General features: G+C 53.4%; 4 protein-coding genes across 4 annotated transcripts; 2 read left to right on the forward strand and 2 right to left on the reverse strand.

The window, feature by feature from the left end:
- Positions 1-517: 517 nt before the first annotated feature.
- SMAC4_08153 (uncharacterized protein) lies at positions 518-2,452 on the reverse strand. Its single transcript, XM_003344172.2, has 2 exons — positions 2,192-2,452; positions 518-2,131 (listed from the first exon to the last, which is right to left on the reverse strand). Exons 1-2 carry the CDS (start codon positions 2,366-2,368, stop codon positions 1,196-1,198), a joined length of 1,113 nt encoding a protein of 370 aa, XP_003344220.1. The 5' UTR covers positions 2,369-2,452; the 3' UTR covers positions 518-1,195.
- Positions 2,453-3,510: 1,058 nt separating this feature from the next.
- Positions 3,511-4,698, reverse strand: SMAC4_08152 (uncharacterized protein; the record flags this gene model as incomplete). Its single annotated transcript, XM_003344171.1, has 1 exon — positions 3,511-4,698. One exon carries the CDS (start codon positions 4,696-4,698, stop codon positions 3,511-3,513), a length of 1,188 nt encoding a protein of 395 aa, XP_003344219.1.
- Positions 4,699-5,460: 762 nt separating this feature from the next.
- On the forward strand, positions 5,461-9,678 carry SMAC4_08151 (uncharacterized protein; the record flags this gene model as incomplete). The annotated part of the gene is made up of 3 exons (XM_024655217.2): positions 5,461-6,398; positions 6,457-6,991; positions 7,056-9,678. 3 exons carry the CDS (start codon positions 5,461-5,463, stop codon positions 7,233-7,235), a joined length of 1,653 nt encoding a protein of 550 aa, XP_024511129.1. The 3' UTR covers positions 7,236-9,678.
- A 347-nt stretch (positions 9,679-10,025) lies between these two features.
- SMAC4_08150 (uncharacterized protein) lies at positions 10,026-15,258 on the forward strand (the record flags this gene model as incomplete). Its single annotated transcript, XM_003344169.2, has 3 exons — positions 10,026-11,131; positions 11,183-12,907; positions 13,020-15,258. 3 exons carry the CDS (start codon positions 10,026-10,028, stop codon positions 15,256-15,258), a joined length of 5,070 nt encoding a protein of 1,689 aa, XP_003344217.2.
- Positions 15,259-15,529: the final 271 nt, after the last annotated feature.

Genomic DNA, 15,529 nt, shown 5'->3' on the forward strand with positions numbered 1-15,529 from the left:
CCAGTCCAAATACCAAAAATGTGCACCTACACCAAATCCCTCTTCTCCTGCTCGCACTCACACCTCAACCTCCTCCACCGATGTTTCCTCTCCCGTCTCATCGGCTTGCCCTGTCCCTCCACCGCCCGCAGCCTCCGAGAAGTTCACACCTATCCCCGCGCTTGCCGTGCTTGTCTCGGAACAGCGCGGGATTCGTATCGGCACCTGCGGAACCACTGGGGTCTGCCCGGACGATCTGAGGAGGTGGAAATGCTGTTACTGCAAGACCGAGTGGGAAGGAGGAGGAGGAGGAGGAGGAGGAGACTGGTGTAATGCGTTGATTACGTGGATTGAGGAAGACGAAAGGGAAAAACTGGTGAGGCAGAGGAGGTGTGGGCATGGTAGGTGTATTAGCTGTGATAGTCGAGGGAGAGTTCTGGGAGGCCCGGGCGGGGAGTGACGGGGGTGAAGGGATGGGTGATTAGAAATAGGATTCGGAAGCTTGGGAAAAGAAGGGTAGGAAATATACGTAATGTCGATCATGAGATTTTGAAACACTGAATGACTGACCAGTCGGGAGGAAAGGGAAGAAATTTGTAATGCGTGGGTACGGGGAGAGACGGGCGAGTGGAAGTTTCTTCCTGATTATGGAGCGACAGGGGTTCAATCGGGGATTCGGGGGACTGGAGAGTTTCCGCGGACAGGGGAATCATGATGAAAAGACCGTTGGACACTCGTCGACCCGGCAGCAAAACTGAAACCCAAACTGTTCCTGAGGATGCGCCAAGCATTTTGCTGAAATGCAGGGATTGGAGGATGCCAAGTGGAAAGATTTGGGAAAAGTGGTTGATTCCGGGAAAGATTCCTGCGAAAGGGCGACCCAGTTGGCGAACCGCGGAGGGCGGGCAGGTACATGAAAGTGGCCGCGTACCCTTCGGTCCTAACAAATGCCAGAATTCTATCTGCAGGTCCCGTCTGTCGGGTGGTGTAATGGCGGGTGTTACCTTGCGTACCTGCAGGTGAAACAGATTGACGACATGGGATGAGATGAGGCTGACAGCCGCTTCCCGCATAGGAAGGGACCACAAACAAACAAAGGTCACAATCACATGCCAATTCGTTGGAAAGAGAAGAATGTAGACCAAAAACCGAAAATGCTATGCTTTTCCTTACACATGCCCCTGGGTATAAACTAGAACGAAAATGAAACCTAAATCTAGAGCTTCTGAGCAACAGGAGTGTAGTCCTCGTTCTTGAGGACGTAACGGTACCTGGGCTTGCCAGCCTCGAAATCGAGGATAGCCTGGTTGGCATCCTTCATGGAGATCTCCTTGACCCAGGGCTCGACCTTCTTCTCGACCGCGAGCTGGAACATCTCGCGGATGTCCTCGGGGGAGCCGATGAGGGAACCGGTGAGCTTGATGCGGTTGAAAATGAGGGCGAACTGCTGGATCTGGGGGAGACCGTCGTCGGGAGCGCCGACCTGGATGAAGGTGCCGTCGAGGTCGAGGAGAGAGAGGTACTCGTTGAAGGGCATGTCGGCGCTGGAGGCGGTGCAGAGAATGACATCCAAAGAGGACCTGTTCTTGGCGAGCCACTCGGGGTCCTCAGCGGTGGCGATGAAGCCGGTAGCGCCCATGGCGACGGCATCCGCCTTCTTGCTGGAGCTGCGGGAGATGCAGACGACCTGGTCGGCACCGAGGGCCTTGGCCCACATGACACCGAAATGGCCAAGACCACCGAGGCCGATGATACCAACGCGCTTGCCAGGGCCGACACCGTGGAACTTGAGAGGAGCGTAGGTGGTGACGCCAGCACAGAGCATGGGGGCGGCGAGAGAAGAGGGGATCTGCTCGGGGATCTTGACGGCGAAGAAGGAGGGGACACGCTGGTAGGTAGCGTAACCGCCATAAGACTTGCCGCCGTTGAGGTAGACACCGTTGTAGGTGCCAACGTGACGGATGCGGCAGTAGTTGTACTTGCCCTCAGCGCAGATCTTGCACTGCTTGTCGGTACGGTTGCGGCAGGAGTCACTCTGAGCACCGACACCAACACGGTCGCCGACCTTGACGCCACCCTCGACCTGAGAGCCAGCACGGACGACGGTACCGACAACCTCGTGACCGACGCAGCAGGGGTACTTGGTAGGGCCCTATATGCATTGTTAGTATAAGAACTTGAGAGCAGTTACCATATTAGGGGGAAAACATACCCAACCGCTGCGGAGGGTGTGAATGTCAGAACCGCAGATGCCGCAGCACTCGATCTTGATATCAATATCGGTCTCCTCCCAGGTCTTGGGCTCGAACTCGCCCCAGACCATGTTGCCGTTGGCAGACTCCTTGTCAAGGCCGAGCCAGCCTTCGAACTTATAATCGGTGCCCGACATTGTATCTGGTGTTGCTGTATCTGTGGTTGTGGGAGAGGTTGTGATAGGAATGTAGAAGCAGTCTCAAAAAATGACCCAGAGTCCTCGGGGTCTTTCACATCTTTATATAACCTGCATCTTGGAACATGTTTTCGATCCACCTCGGGACCGGCATGGATACATCATCACTCAATATCCATGATTTTGCCTCATGGAAGTTTCGCCGTTGGTTTTTATCGGGCCCACAACTGCGGGAAGCGTTCGGAGACCAGGGAATCCACGTATCCACCCCGTGAAGCGTCGGTGGTTCGCTGTGCTTGATAAGCAACAGAATGCTAGAGTGCTGGCAGAGGCAAACAGCGGTAAAAGATTGTTGTGTTGACGAGTTGAAACCTCGGAATGCCATAGGTTGTTTCAGTCTTCTTGATAGAAGATTCCGGTCCGTGTCTTTTTTTTTTCGAGAGGCGGCTCTGACTGAAACCCGAAACTCCGGTTCAGGCACAACTTTCGTCCTAACCTGTGTCTAACCCTTCGTATCATAGCGGCCATTGGCCAATGGCGCTGCGGGATAACGCCTTTGTGGGGACGATTGACGCTGAGTGCTGTCTCCGGAAACTCGGATCTCTGAATCGCAAAATCTGCCCCTTTTATCACCGGACAACGCGGATGGTAACGTATCCAATGTTCGAGTCAGATATCTGGTGAATGGGCTGTTTTGGATGCAACCTGAATATCACAGCACGTGGCAGTGAGAGCCACAAAACATTGTTGTTCTTCGTGTCGTTGGTACTCGGACTGCTTGCCAGATTTGGAGTGACGTGACGTCGTCGAAGAGTGCAAGGATGGGGGCGGCACTTGTCTGAACTGCCGAGACATTGACAGCCACGCGGGGCATGGATGAGCCTGCGATACAGCGGGTCTGTCCTTCTAGGGTTTGCTAGAACAGCTGCTGCAACAAAGTGTATTATTAATAAAAAAGCTGTTGAAGAGTATTTTCCTTTAGCAACTTGTGAGATACGCAAAGACCTCTCGATCATCGTACGTACCCTAACAAGCCTTGGATCGCAAAGCCACGATTACGTTCAAGCAAGATCTTTGTCGTGGGTACGGGACTATGTCCCATCCTATCGGAGAGTATAACGTCAAATCACAACGTCTTTGATTCAGAAAATCATTGATATCCGGACAGGTGCACCAGGCGTTTGGGACACGGCAGTCGATGGCGGCGATTCTAGTCTTTGACGCTCAAGCAGGCGAAGTTCTCGTTCGTGCTGATCCGCAGGCACATACACCCACTTCTGCTCGTCCTTGATCCAACTTCGCGATGGCATGAATGCCTCGAGCATGTCATAGTTGTCGCGGTTGTAGGGGAAGTCGACTGTGGGAGGGCCACTTCGGTCGAGAAATGTATCGGTACCGCTGGCGGCATCGGAGGGCGTCATGCGGAAACGGGATCGTCTGTTGCCTTGATTGGCAGTGTTTCGGCGAATGGACCGGGTGATGGACGCCAAATGCGCTTGCAGTAACCTCACATACCACAGCTGGCTGTGAAGGGCCTTAACAACCACTTGGGCGTGCTCCGCGACGAGTTTCTTGTTCCAATCTGGGTCGGCACCACGGGGGATGGTGGGAATTTGCACGCCGCTGTCCAAGTGATCCTGCCAGTGGGCGAAATCGACAATGATACAGAGGAAGATCCATCGAAGACGACAGGTATAGCAGAAGCAAACAAGGCTAGGGTCAGGGGATTGGACGTGTTTATAGTTTGCATTGACTCTTCTAGGGCTGAGGGCATCGCCATAGGCTTCGTTGAGTGCACGGTGGGCGTTTTCGTCGAGATCCTGGGCCAGGACAGGAAGGCGGAAGCACTTGGCGAGAGAGGAATAGCGCCAAGCTATGATATCGCGAGTGATGAGGTGTTCTTGGGACAGGATGAAGTCTCGAAGTGACTTGTTGACACGGCAGAGGATAAACAGCTCTCTGGGTTCGAGGAGGGTGATGATCGAATATAGGAGCTCGTAGGGGAGGTCGAGCATGCCTCTGGGCGGCACCGTAGAGGCCCGTTTCGCCTTTTCCTTCTCGCGTCTCTTTTGCCTTCGGTCGGTCTTTTTCGAGTGTAACGGTATGGCTTGGGTAAGGTCGACAAGTGGCTCGAGATGGTCGGCATCGGCGTCGGCGTCGGCGTCTTCGTATAAAACGGTGGCCTTTACTTTTGTTTTGGCGTTGGCATTGACGGCGGTGTTGGTGTTGGCGATATCTGGTGGCCCCGCAACATTTACAGCGCTCACATCGCTAAAGGTTGAACTCCGCGAGTGGCGGCTCGATCGCGAAGTTGATGTTGTGGTGGGCATTTTGCAAGAAAAGAAAAGAAAAGAAGACAAAAAGAAAAAGACAAAGGCGGCCTCGCTGGACGGAGCCAGAAGGGCTACGATTTCATGGAAATGAAGAGACGATTGCATGAAGTTGGGGAAGGTGTTAACGCGGGGAGAAATGACGCTGGACACCTCAGCTTTCCAGTGATGCCGGGCGCCGAGGAAGGAACAGGTCCGGGGCAGCTACAGCTCCCGCTGGATGCTACCGAGCCTTATCGAATTGCTGATAAGAGAGCTGACGGGCCGGCAAAGGTGGACTTGCAGCCACAATACAGTTGGCACAGCACTCTGCCGGCCCGGTTGCTCATTCGTACTTTCCGTTGCATCAAGCTTCGAGCTTGGAGCTTCTTACTCGGATCGCCAAATCGGCAGTCAACCCCCACATCGTGACTTCCACTGGGCTTCTTGTCTCCTTCTGCCTGGCCAGATTTCTTCTGCAAAACTGACGGTGAAAATTTCCTCCTCGGTTCTCAAACAATGGCCGAAGCCAGTCAACAGTCAGTCCTCCATGTCCAATATGGAATCACCATGGCAGAATCCAAGGCTCACATTAGCCTGTATCGTCAACTACACCCTCACCGGCTCATACCTCTACCAACAACAACAACAACAACGACAACAACAACAACAACAACAACAACAAGCCATGTCCCTTTTACACATATAAGAGGATGAAGCGAAGCAAGTGCTTCCCCATTCAAATACGATGACTCCTCTTTCATCTTTGCGAAAACTGCTGCGATGACCTCCCTCGGCTTGCTTCTCCTTGGCCTCAGTGCCTTCCTTTCAACGGCATGGTCTTCATCCATCATCGACAACCGCCAGTACTACCCTGGTGATCCCTCGGAAGGTGGACCAGTCACTCCTCAAAGCTGCACAGAGACATCCTTCACCAGTCCACGCTGGGGCATCTACAGCCCAACATTGGTTACGGTGAACGGGTCCAGTGGTGGCTCACAAGGCGATATCCGTTTCTTGACCGTCAACATTGCAACCAATGTCTCCGCAGCCTGCATTGCAAGGAACATCAACCTTGATCCAAAGGGACCAGACGCCCTCAACATATGGCATGACTGCGATATCCCCAACCTCAAGTTCCAGTTCAATCTCACCAGCTTTGATATGCGGTTGCGGGGGACCTGGCTTTGTGAGAACACAACTGGCTTCACCTTCACTGCACAAGGTGTCTGGGAGCAGCCACTGATCCAAGGCTGTCTGGATGACTGGCAAGCCCCACGAGGACAGGAGACCCTGTGTATCATGGGCAACTCGCAAGTCTGGGGATCTCTGACCACACCCGTCCAGATCCAACCTCAACTTCCCATACGCCCATACACTCCATCTGAGCTGCCTGAACGCTGTGTGGACAGATCTTGGGACCCCCAGTGGCTCGTGGAGAGTCTCGTTTATCGGAACTATTCATCCATCTCCGGCGGGAACAGTACAAAGGAGACCCAGGAACTAACATTTGAACTGACCAACATCTCGAATGAGAAAAAGTCCCATTGTCTCGTCACCAGTCTTGGGAACTTCACCAGCGCAGATGGTTCTACACCATGGGTTCCTTGTCAAACAAGCGGCCCTGATGAAAAGCTCAGTGTGATGCTTGCCGTACAAAGCGGCATCTTGGGGGTTAGACAGGATTGGAACTGTTTAGACGGCATCGAAGGCATTGAGCCGTACGTGTGAGGTCTCTAGGTCATCCACCATGCCACTGCTGACAAACCCGTTCTCTAGAAACCACTACAGTGGAACTGGCTTCATGCCTCTGAGCTTCACCTGCGGACCTCCCACGAACCAAACGATCCGATCCCTCCGTGGCCGTGTCTCAAGATCGAAAACCCCCAACACCTTCCGGTGCACCACGCCCGCTACCAACTTCACAGGCTACGAGGCCAGCCAATTGCCCGTCATGCCTCATACACTTTACACAAGAAGCTGCACGGTCGGCTCCGTCACCAATACTTCGTCCCTAATTGTTCGTGGATATGAGATCAGGACCGAGACCATTCCAAGGCCCAGCAAGTCCAAGACGGTATCTGGAACTTTTGACCTGTACAACCCTGGGTCCGGTGACACCTACAGGCTGCATGGGCTTCAGATACAAGATGACGGCGCTTGGCATGAATGCAAACTGGCCCCCACAGAATCAGGAGAGCAACAGCCACTCCCTTGGCAGCTATACCATTGTGAGTACCGTTTCGGCCCTGGGCTGCGCGACATCGCCTTCAAGCTCAAGTGGGAGTGTGATGATCGTGATCCCTTGCATCCGGTAGGTGCTCTTATCTCCCAGCTTTCATCCTCAAAAACTTATTTTGACCCATCGTGCTGCCTAGGTGCTGTTTGCTGCAACGGCAAACTCGAAACTGCCTGCCCAAGACTGCTCTGAGTGGAGAACCCTACAAGGGTTTAGCAGCTCATGTCGCTTGCCGGAATTCTCAATACCTGTTGAGTCGCTGAGTTGGTCTTCACTCTCTTCTCCTATGGAGAGGGGTCCGACTTTACCTTGGGTTTAAAGGCCATTTTGTGCCTTCCGGTCACCACAGGTATTGGCCGAAGGATTAGTCCACTTATTCAAGGTGGACATCCCGACACGGCACGGGGAAGCGGTGGTCATCTCAGAAATCACCCGGCAGGCTCTGAGACTTATCCCACGACGCAACGCAGCGAGAGATAACCTGGGGTCGCCTGGAAGCACCATTGCCCAGAAAAGCCATAAGCGAACTTGGTCTTCTTTTCTCCCGGTGCCTGGATAATCTTTGGTCCCTCGTCCCAAGCCTTAACAGCCCACTTTGCCCCCGGCACTCCCTCTGGTAATTTGCGGTCAGCCTTTGTCCTTGTTTGCATTGCTTCTGGGTTTGCATATCTTCTATCTTGCCAGTGACCAACATTTCACCTTGTCCAGCTCTCCACGCTCGGTAGCTGGTCTCGAAGGCCTATGACACCTTCACCCGCTCATGGACTCCAATTCCATTGTGTGCTCGGCGATTGGCCACAGCCTTGCGATAGGAAGACAAGTCAACCGCCGGGTTGACTAGGATGAGCACATGGGTTGCAATCGAGCTGGCTAGATGTGGGGTTTCCAAAACGATGAATGAGCCTAGAGTGGTGAGGAAGGAACAAAAGGGAGGAACCAGCAGGTACTTATCTGACAGCCCATGTCGAGCAAAGAAGAGCAATGTCAATCTTCACTGCCTGTGAGACCTATCGCAATCACTTATGCAATCACGTATTTGCCCGAGCTCGGAGCTAGAGGATTGCAATACTGGAGCGCAGCCGTGTGAGAGCATGTGATCGCGGACTGCTGTGGGAATGGCAGTTTCAAGCTGGAACGTGGGAGCGAACATCACGTTATGACCGCCACATTGGACCAACGCGTGATAAGGGATTAGGCGATCGTCGTCTTATCTGATATCTTTCGGAGAGCGGGCATATTTCCGACCTTGCCACTCAGGCACACAACCGCCATCGCTGGCTGTTACCACAACACTGGAAAGACTTGTGTGTGATTAAACGATCGGTGCTTGAGAACCTCTATGGCTGATGGGCGTCTCCAAAGATTGACTATCACCGGGCACATCGTTATCGACTCTAGATAAGCCGCGGTGATGTGTCGGTGATATATCTCGGGTTTCTTGTTTTCTCGTGATAACTACTCCAGTGACTGAGAAAGGCATTACGCAGCCTGTCAAGCCTGTCACCCATCCGAAACCGGCTACTCGGCCACGAATAAGCAAAAGCCGGGGACGGAGGAAGGCTGAAAAGCTTAAAGGGTTAAAGCTTAAAAAGGCCAAGGCCGCCAGCCTCGCACCGTCGTCGCCTAAATAAGCGAGTCCCTTACTCTCCAGCACCTAAATGGAAACTTCCGTTCCCAATTTGAGAACCTTGGGGTCCTGAAACGTCATTCATTCATACTCATCTTCGTGGCGTGCTCATGACCATCACTTTTGCCATTTGGCACTCCCGGACTTCCAGCCGTCAACTCACAGTCCTCTGGATTTGGGGCTCCACATGCAGGAACGATTTGACGATCATCGGCCAAGCCGTCTTGCAGATCAACAGCTTTGACAGTTTTGACACCGTCCAACTACCGGCTGACAGGTGCAATTCTATGCACGAACCCGTCAATGATCGACAGGGATTTACCGCAGCCGCTACGATCAACTCAAATATCTCCTTTGAACATACACATATGCTCAAGATCTTCTTGGATCTTCTCATGATCAACTAAGGGGGATTGCTCTTTATATTTTAGGAACGGACAAAAATAACCCCTTTTCCTTCTCTGACTGGATGTTTGCTGGAAATGACCAACTCGTGCACAGAGCAGAATTGCGAGCTGATGGGTTGGAAAGCGATCAATACGGGGAAGAGTGCTTTGCCTCAAGTGGCTTTGTTCACGATAACTCCACAAACGCAAAACACTCAAAGCTCACATGAACCTTCTTCGGACTTCCTACGGTGATTGATGTCGGCTCTTATGGACCAACACTGCTGCCACCGCCGATTTCGGATGCGGCTGGGTACTCTGTCCTTCACCAGTAACACCAATCAACAAAGCTCGAAACGCACTAGCGAACATGATCAACAACACTAAGAGCGGTTTCCAGCCGATGGAGAACACCAAGACTTCGTCACCGTATCTATTCCGTCTTGATTCTCCTGAGGCTTTACCTTGATGGCCCGGGCCCGAGTCAATGATGGCAAACATGCGCAGATTTCCCACAAGCTGTAACTGGATACCCTTTGTAAACCCCAGCAACCGGGCAGAACGCCAGACCAAGACTCAAAGCCAAGATGGTGATGAGCGGTTCTTGGTTCCACTCTCCTTGGGCTCGTCAGCGGTCTTGGGGTGAAGACAAGCCTACTCGCCAAGATTAGACAATCTCCTTCAGCTCATGGAGTACGGTCACAGCTCACGGTGGAACATGGAGGAGAAGAAGGCGCGAGAGACAAAGTTCTCTCGCTTAAACTTGGGTATATCTACTCCATCATCGCTTCCTCGTTGGCAATGTCGGTCTCGATATCTCGTGTTCAGAGTCCAGATCACTCCACGACTGGTTAGAGTAGTCTAACGCTTCACTCCTTTCGCCAAACATTCTCTTTGATCACCTATCCACCTGGTGATATTCTCTTTCACCGCTGCTTTACAGTTGCTCGTCAGCAACTGACCGTGCATATCCTATCTCCGGTCGACGAGCCATCAGCAGCATCCGCAGGCCGGACGTGCTGCTCGACATCAGATCTTGTCAGACGAGATAACGACAACCAGGGTGCTTATCAGTCACCAGTCGTCACACATCATCATGGCATCTCCATACGACACGCTTGTCTCTTACGCACAAGCCACGAGTCAGCTTCGGTCGAAGACGGCATCCGGGCTTGACCCTTCCCAGCAACAACAAGTTCTTGACTCTTTCAAGGCTTCCTACATCAGCCTATCAGCCTTCATCCAGCCCACCTCCAAGCCAGCCCTCAGTACGCCGGACCTAAGCACAGTCCTCACTCATGGCTCCCTCCGGGACTTTGTCAACAATTTTTCTCTCCCTACCACGGCTCTTGACGTGCAACAAAGGGGCAGACTTACCAAACCCATTGTTTGTATCGCTCTCCCCAACGGCCCTGTTCTCGCTGCAGTCTGTCTGGCCGTAGCAAACACCTGCATTGCTTCGCCAGTCAACTGTGACAAAGCTGTTGGGCCGGAACAGTTCCGCGCTGATGTACGGCAGGCGGGTGCTTCGGTCATCTTGACCACCGTGAAGGATGCCGAGCGGTTGGGACTTACGGGTCCTTCATCATGGACTGTTCTTGAAGGGCTAACGGTGTTGCTGATTGAAAGTGACGACGCTGGACGTGGTCAGTCTACGCAGGTTTTCATCAGGGACTTGGCCGGACAGCTAGTCACACCCCAAGCAGCAGGCTGCTCCCAACCAGCGCCAAACGGTACGGATGATGTAGCCATCATCTTGTTCACTAGTGGTACTTCCGGTACCAAGAAGCTTGTACCCATTACGATTCAGAACATTGTTGCAGGTGTAGCCTTCGTTATCGACTCGTGGGGGTTGACACCGGATGATGTCTGTCTCAACATGATGCCCTTGTTCCACATTGGTGGCTTGGTGAGAAACATATTCTCGCCCATCTTCTCGGGTGGGTCTGTCATCTGCTGCTCAGCCTTTGATCCGACCCTATTTTGGGATGTCGTGCAGGACCACGGGGCAACGTGGTACTATGCTTCGCCCTCGATGCATCAGATGATTCTGGATCAAGCGGAGGACCGCCCGGAAGCGCTTGCTAAGAGTAGGGTCCGATTGGTGTGTAATGCCGCTGGTGGACTGCTTCCTGCATTGGCAGTCAAGCTGAAAGATACCTTCAATGGCGTGATTGTGCTTCCAAGTTATGGAATGACTGAGTAAGTGCCTCGTTTGTTATCGTCCTTTGAACTTTCACTGACCCAACCCAGATGCATGCCCATCTCAACCCCGCCAACAGACTACAAACTTGACAAGCCCGGCACTTCGGGTATTGCCGTCGGTCCCGAACTTGCTATCCTCGACTGGAACAACATTCCTCAACCCTCCGAGACTGTTGGTCGCATCTGTGTCCGCGGCGAGCCCGTCTTCCCCGGATATCTCACTGCCGAGGGTCAGTTTGACAACAGCACCTTCACCCCAGATGGATGGTTCGACACCGGTGATCTTGGTCGTCTCTCACCAGACGGCTACCTCTTCATCACCGGTCGTAGCAAAGAGGTTATCAACCGCGGTGGTGAGATCATCTCACCCTTCGAAGTCGAGAACGCCATCATTGCTGCCGCGCAAGACCCTGAGTCACCCATCTTCAACCGGGTCTCTCAAGCCCTCTCTTTTTCCGTCCGCCATGATGTCCTCCAAGAGGTTGTCGGTGCTGTGCTCGTCACGCCTCCTGGTGCTCAGCGTGTTGATACCAGGCAATTGCATCAGGCACTGAAGAAGTCCTTGCAACAGGCAAAGTGGCCTAGCGTGATTGTCTACATGGATGATGTGCCCAAGAGCAACAACAAGGTGCTTCGTATCAAGCTGGCCGACCGCTTGGACATTTCCGAGGTGACGGACAGTTCTCGCTACTGCGATGTTCACTACGAAGCTACCTGCCCGCCCCTCAATACTCCTCTGTCGGTTAGCATTTCATCGGCCCCTTGCACCATTGATGAAACCACGATCTATCGCAGCATAGCCGCTCTTTTGCCGCTGGGCATCGTCCATCGCGTTCACCAGAACCCTCAGTCTGGCGGCTTTGAGGTCTACCTCGCACCAAAAGAAGATAGCCCCGACGTAAGCGAGTTCAACAAGGTCATTGACTCGCTCAAGTCCAAGCTGCCCTCTCTAGTACCCGGGTACCTTGTCCCACATCGTTTCCACATCCTACATACTCCTCTACCGGCAGAACTTGGCATCATGCCCACCCGTGAAGCTCTCGAAACCCTTCTCCACGAGCAAAACAACCGCCCGGGGACTAATGACTCGTCAGCCACGAGCAACACGGCTTCAAGGGTAACCCGCATCATGGCCACCATTCTCGGTCTCTCAGCCCACGAAATTACTGCCGACGCCGACTTCTTTGACCTAGGAGGTGACTCCCTCCGTGCCGGCAAGCTCCTATCTGCTCTCCGTTCCGAGTTCGGTCTTTCACTTCCTATCGACCTCGTATTCCGCGGTGGCTCTGTTGGCGCCCTCTCGGCCTTCATCGATGAGAAACTTGCGTCCCAGCCTAGCTCTGCCAATACCTCCGACAGCGACACCTTGTTTGACTCTGACTCGGAACAACAGACTAGATGCGAAGGACCACCGAAGCCGATCAAGACACACAGCTCGACGAACCCATTCCTGATGTTGTTCCAGCTCGTCCCCTTGGCGATTCTATACCCGATTAGGCGCGGGGCGCACTGGACTGTCTTCCTTCTGGTTTTAGCATACATGGAGCGTTGGCCTACAAGCGGATGGCCCTTTGGTCGATTGGTCAACATTGTGACGACACTGATGTTTGCGCGATTGGTTATGTCGGTCGCGTTGCCCATCTTTGGTATTCTGGCTAAGTGGCTGATCATGGGTCGGTACAAGGAAGGAGTATATCCGATGTGGGGTTTATACCATACACGGTGGTGGTTAACGCAAAAGGTGATTGCTTTGACTGGACAGGGCGTTTTCAAGTAAGTTTTGTGCCAAGTCTTTTTCCCTTTCTCCCATGTAAACAAACACTTGGTGATCATGTCTTATATACGCTGTTCCCGAATAACGTCACTAACATCTTTCCTCTCACAGGCACCATAACTCCACTATTGTCTGGTACTACCGTCTTCTTGGAGCCAAGATCGGTAGCGGCGTAGAGCTGAACGAATGCCAACTGGGTGAATACGATCTCCTGACCATCGGCCCCAACGCATTCCTCGACAAGTGCATCGTCCGCCCCTTCGCCGCCGAACACAACACGTCCATGTATCTGGGCAAGATTACCATTGGCGCCAACGCCTCGGTCGGTCTTGCTGCCAACGTTGCTCCCGGAACCCAAGTCCCTGACGGTGCTTGCATCGGTCCGAACTCGTGCAGCTGGGAGTTGAATGATGCCACGGAGGCCAACCGCGATCTGTCCGTCCACCGCGCGCCGCAGCCGCACTGGGCCTTGACATTGTTCCTGACCATGCCGCTCTACGGTCTTGTCAGTCTGGTTGCCGGCGGCCCGTGGCTGCTCGGTATGGTTGGCTTGGTTGAGAGCAGGCCCGCGAAGGACCCCAATGCTGCTGTTCCTGTTGCTGCGTTGCCGAGCATCATCATCTGGTGGGCTGGTGACAACCGGATTGCGTATCATTATCTGGCTAAGGGCCTGGGAGTGATTTTCAGTCCGTTCTTCGAGTTTGCCGCTGTGATGATTATCAAGACGCTGTTGGATTTCATCTTCGGCAAGCTGAAGCCAAGCAGTGCTGAGGGTCGTGGACAGATTGAACGCTGGAGATTGGATCTCATGAGGACGATTTATCCCAATAAATCGATGCAGAGGTTGACTGGCTTGTTTGGTCAGCATTATGAGATGACTTCTATTGTCCTTCGTCTGCTTGGAGCCAAGGTTGGCAAGCGTGTTTACTGGCCGGGTACTGGACCGGGCATTACGGATTACCATTTGCTTGACGTTGGAAATGACGTTGTCTTTGGGTCTCGCTCATACCTTATCACTTCTGATGGCCTTGGTTCCGAACCTATCAAGATTGGTGATCGCGCTATGATTGCCGATCGTGTGGTCTGTCTCCCCGGTGTGACTGTCGGCAACGACACGGTGCTTGGATCAGGTGCACTCACCCGCCGAAACAAGGAGTACGTCACCAACGGAGTGTACGTCGGCTCCAAGGGCGGTGACTCTCTTTGTCTCTCGACCGGCGCACAACCCAAGGGTGACAAGAGCAGAGTCTCCCGACGCAACGGTCGTGCCGCGCAGCACCCAGCCCTGACACAGGAGAAGAAGTCTTCCATCGAAAGCGTCCGCTACCTTCAAGGCACCAACGACCCCGAAAAGGGTCATAGCACTCCTAGCATCACCATCACCCGCCCCGTCTCGGATGTCCCTGGTGACTTCAACCACTCTGGCTCCGACACCGAAGCCGAAGACCCTGCCAATGACCCCGCCGTCAGCAGCACCCCCTTTGGACGCGCTTTCTACCTCGGACTTGCTCCTTACCACGTCTACTCCCCCCTAACAATTACCTTTTACTCCATCTTCAACCGCCTCTTCACGGCAGTTTACTGGGGCGCCCCCTCCATCTCCACCATCCAAATCATCAACCTCTTCATAACTACCTACCCCCTCCACCCAGTCTCGCACGCCATCCTCACGCAACCCATGGCCCTCTTTGGCTTCTTCGCCGCCATCTTTGCCGTCTTCAACACCTTCCTCGCCATCTTATCTCTGCTCATCACCATCTCCGCCAAATGGATCCTCCTCGGCCGCCGCCAACCAGGCACCCACTCCTGGGACTTATCTCCCTACTGCCAACGCTGGCAACTTTTATTGTCAATCGAACAACTCCGTCGTTCCGCCTTCGCAGGCCAAGGCGTCCTGGGGATGTTAACCTGCACCGCATACACAGTGGCCTATTTCCGCGCGCTAGGCGCCAAGATCGGTAAAAACTGCGCTTTATTCGCCAACGGTCGTCCTTCGCTCATCTTCACCGAGCCCGATCTTCTTGCGCTGGGAGACAGGGTGACGGTTGACGATGCGAGTTTGGTGGCACATATCAATACCAGGGGCAAGTTTGATTTGAACTTCTTGAGGGTCGGGGATGGAGCGGTACTAAGGACGGGAAGCAGATTGTTGAGCGGCGCGGAGATGATGAGGGATGCGTGTCTGTTGGAGCATACGCTTGTTATGGGCGGAGAGACGGTTAAAGAAGGGACGACGGTGCAGGGGTGGCCTGGGGAGGAGTTTAGGAGGACGGGACGGAGATGTGTTGTTGATGGGGTTGGGATTGATGTTACCGGTGCGAAGGGGGGGAGGAAGATGGTTGTTGAGTAAGGTAGATGATGGGGTACACTGAGGATTGAAGGCAAGGGTAACTGGGCTGGAACCAGTGCGTCATTTAGGAGTTGGAACGGAAAGGATAGAATAAAATAGGAAGGAGTAATGTAATTTTGTGTTTCAAACGAATGCTATGCTCGTTAGCACTTTGAACAACAATCGGCTGCGTGCTCATTTGGGTTTGCTTGTGATGAAACCTCGCTGTATGAATAAATGAAAGGTTTAATAAGCATTCCGTTGGCATGCAAGGCTTCGCCCTTGCTGTTTG

This window comes from Sordaria macrospora, chromosome 5 (genome assembly GCF_033870435.1).
Source record: "Sordaria macrospora chromosome 5, complete sequence".
In the NCBI taxonomy this organism is placed as follows: Eukaryota; Fungi; Ascomycota; class Sordariomycetes; order Sordariales; family Sordariaceae; genus Sordaria; species Sordaria macrospora.

Excerpts from the sequence above, each read along its gene's own strand:
- SMAC4_08153 (XM_003344172.2), bottom strand. The coding sequence starts at position 2,368 with ATGTCGGGCACCGATTATAAGTTCGAAGGCTGGCTCGGCCTTGACAAG. Across the intron at positions 2,132-2,191 it reads ACACCCTCCGCAGCGGTTGG|GGCCCTACCAAGTACCCCTG; the intron begins GTATGTTTTCCC and ends CAATGCATATAG.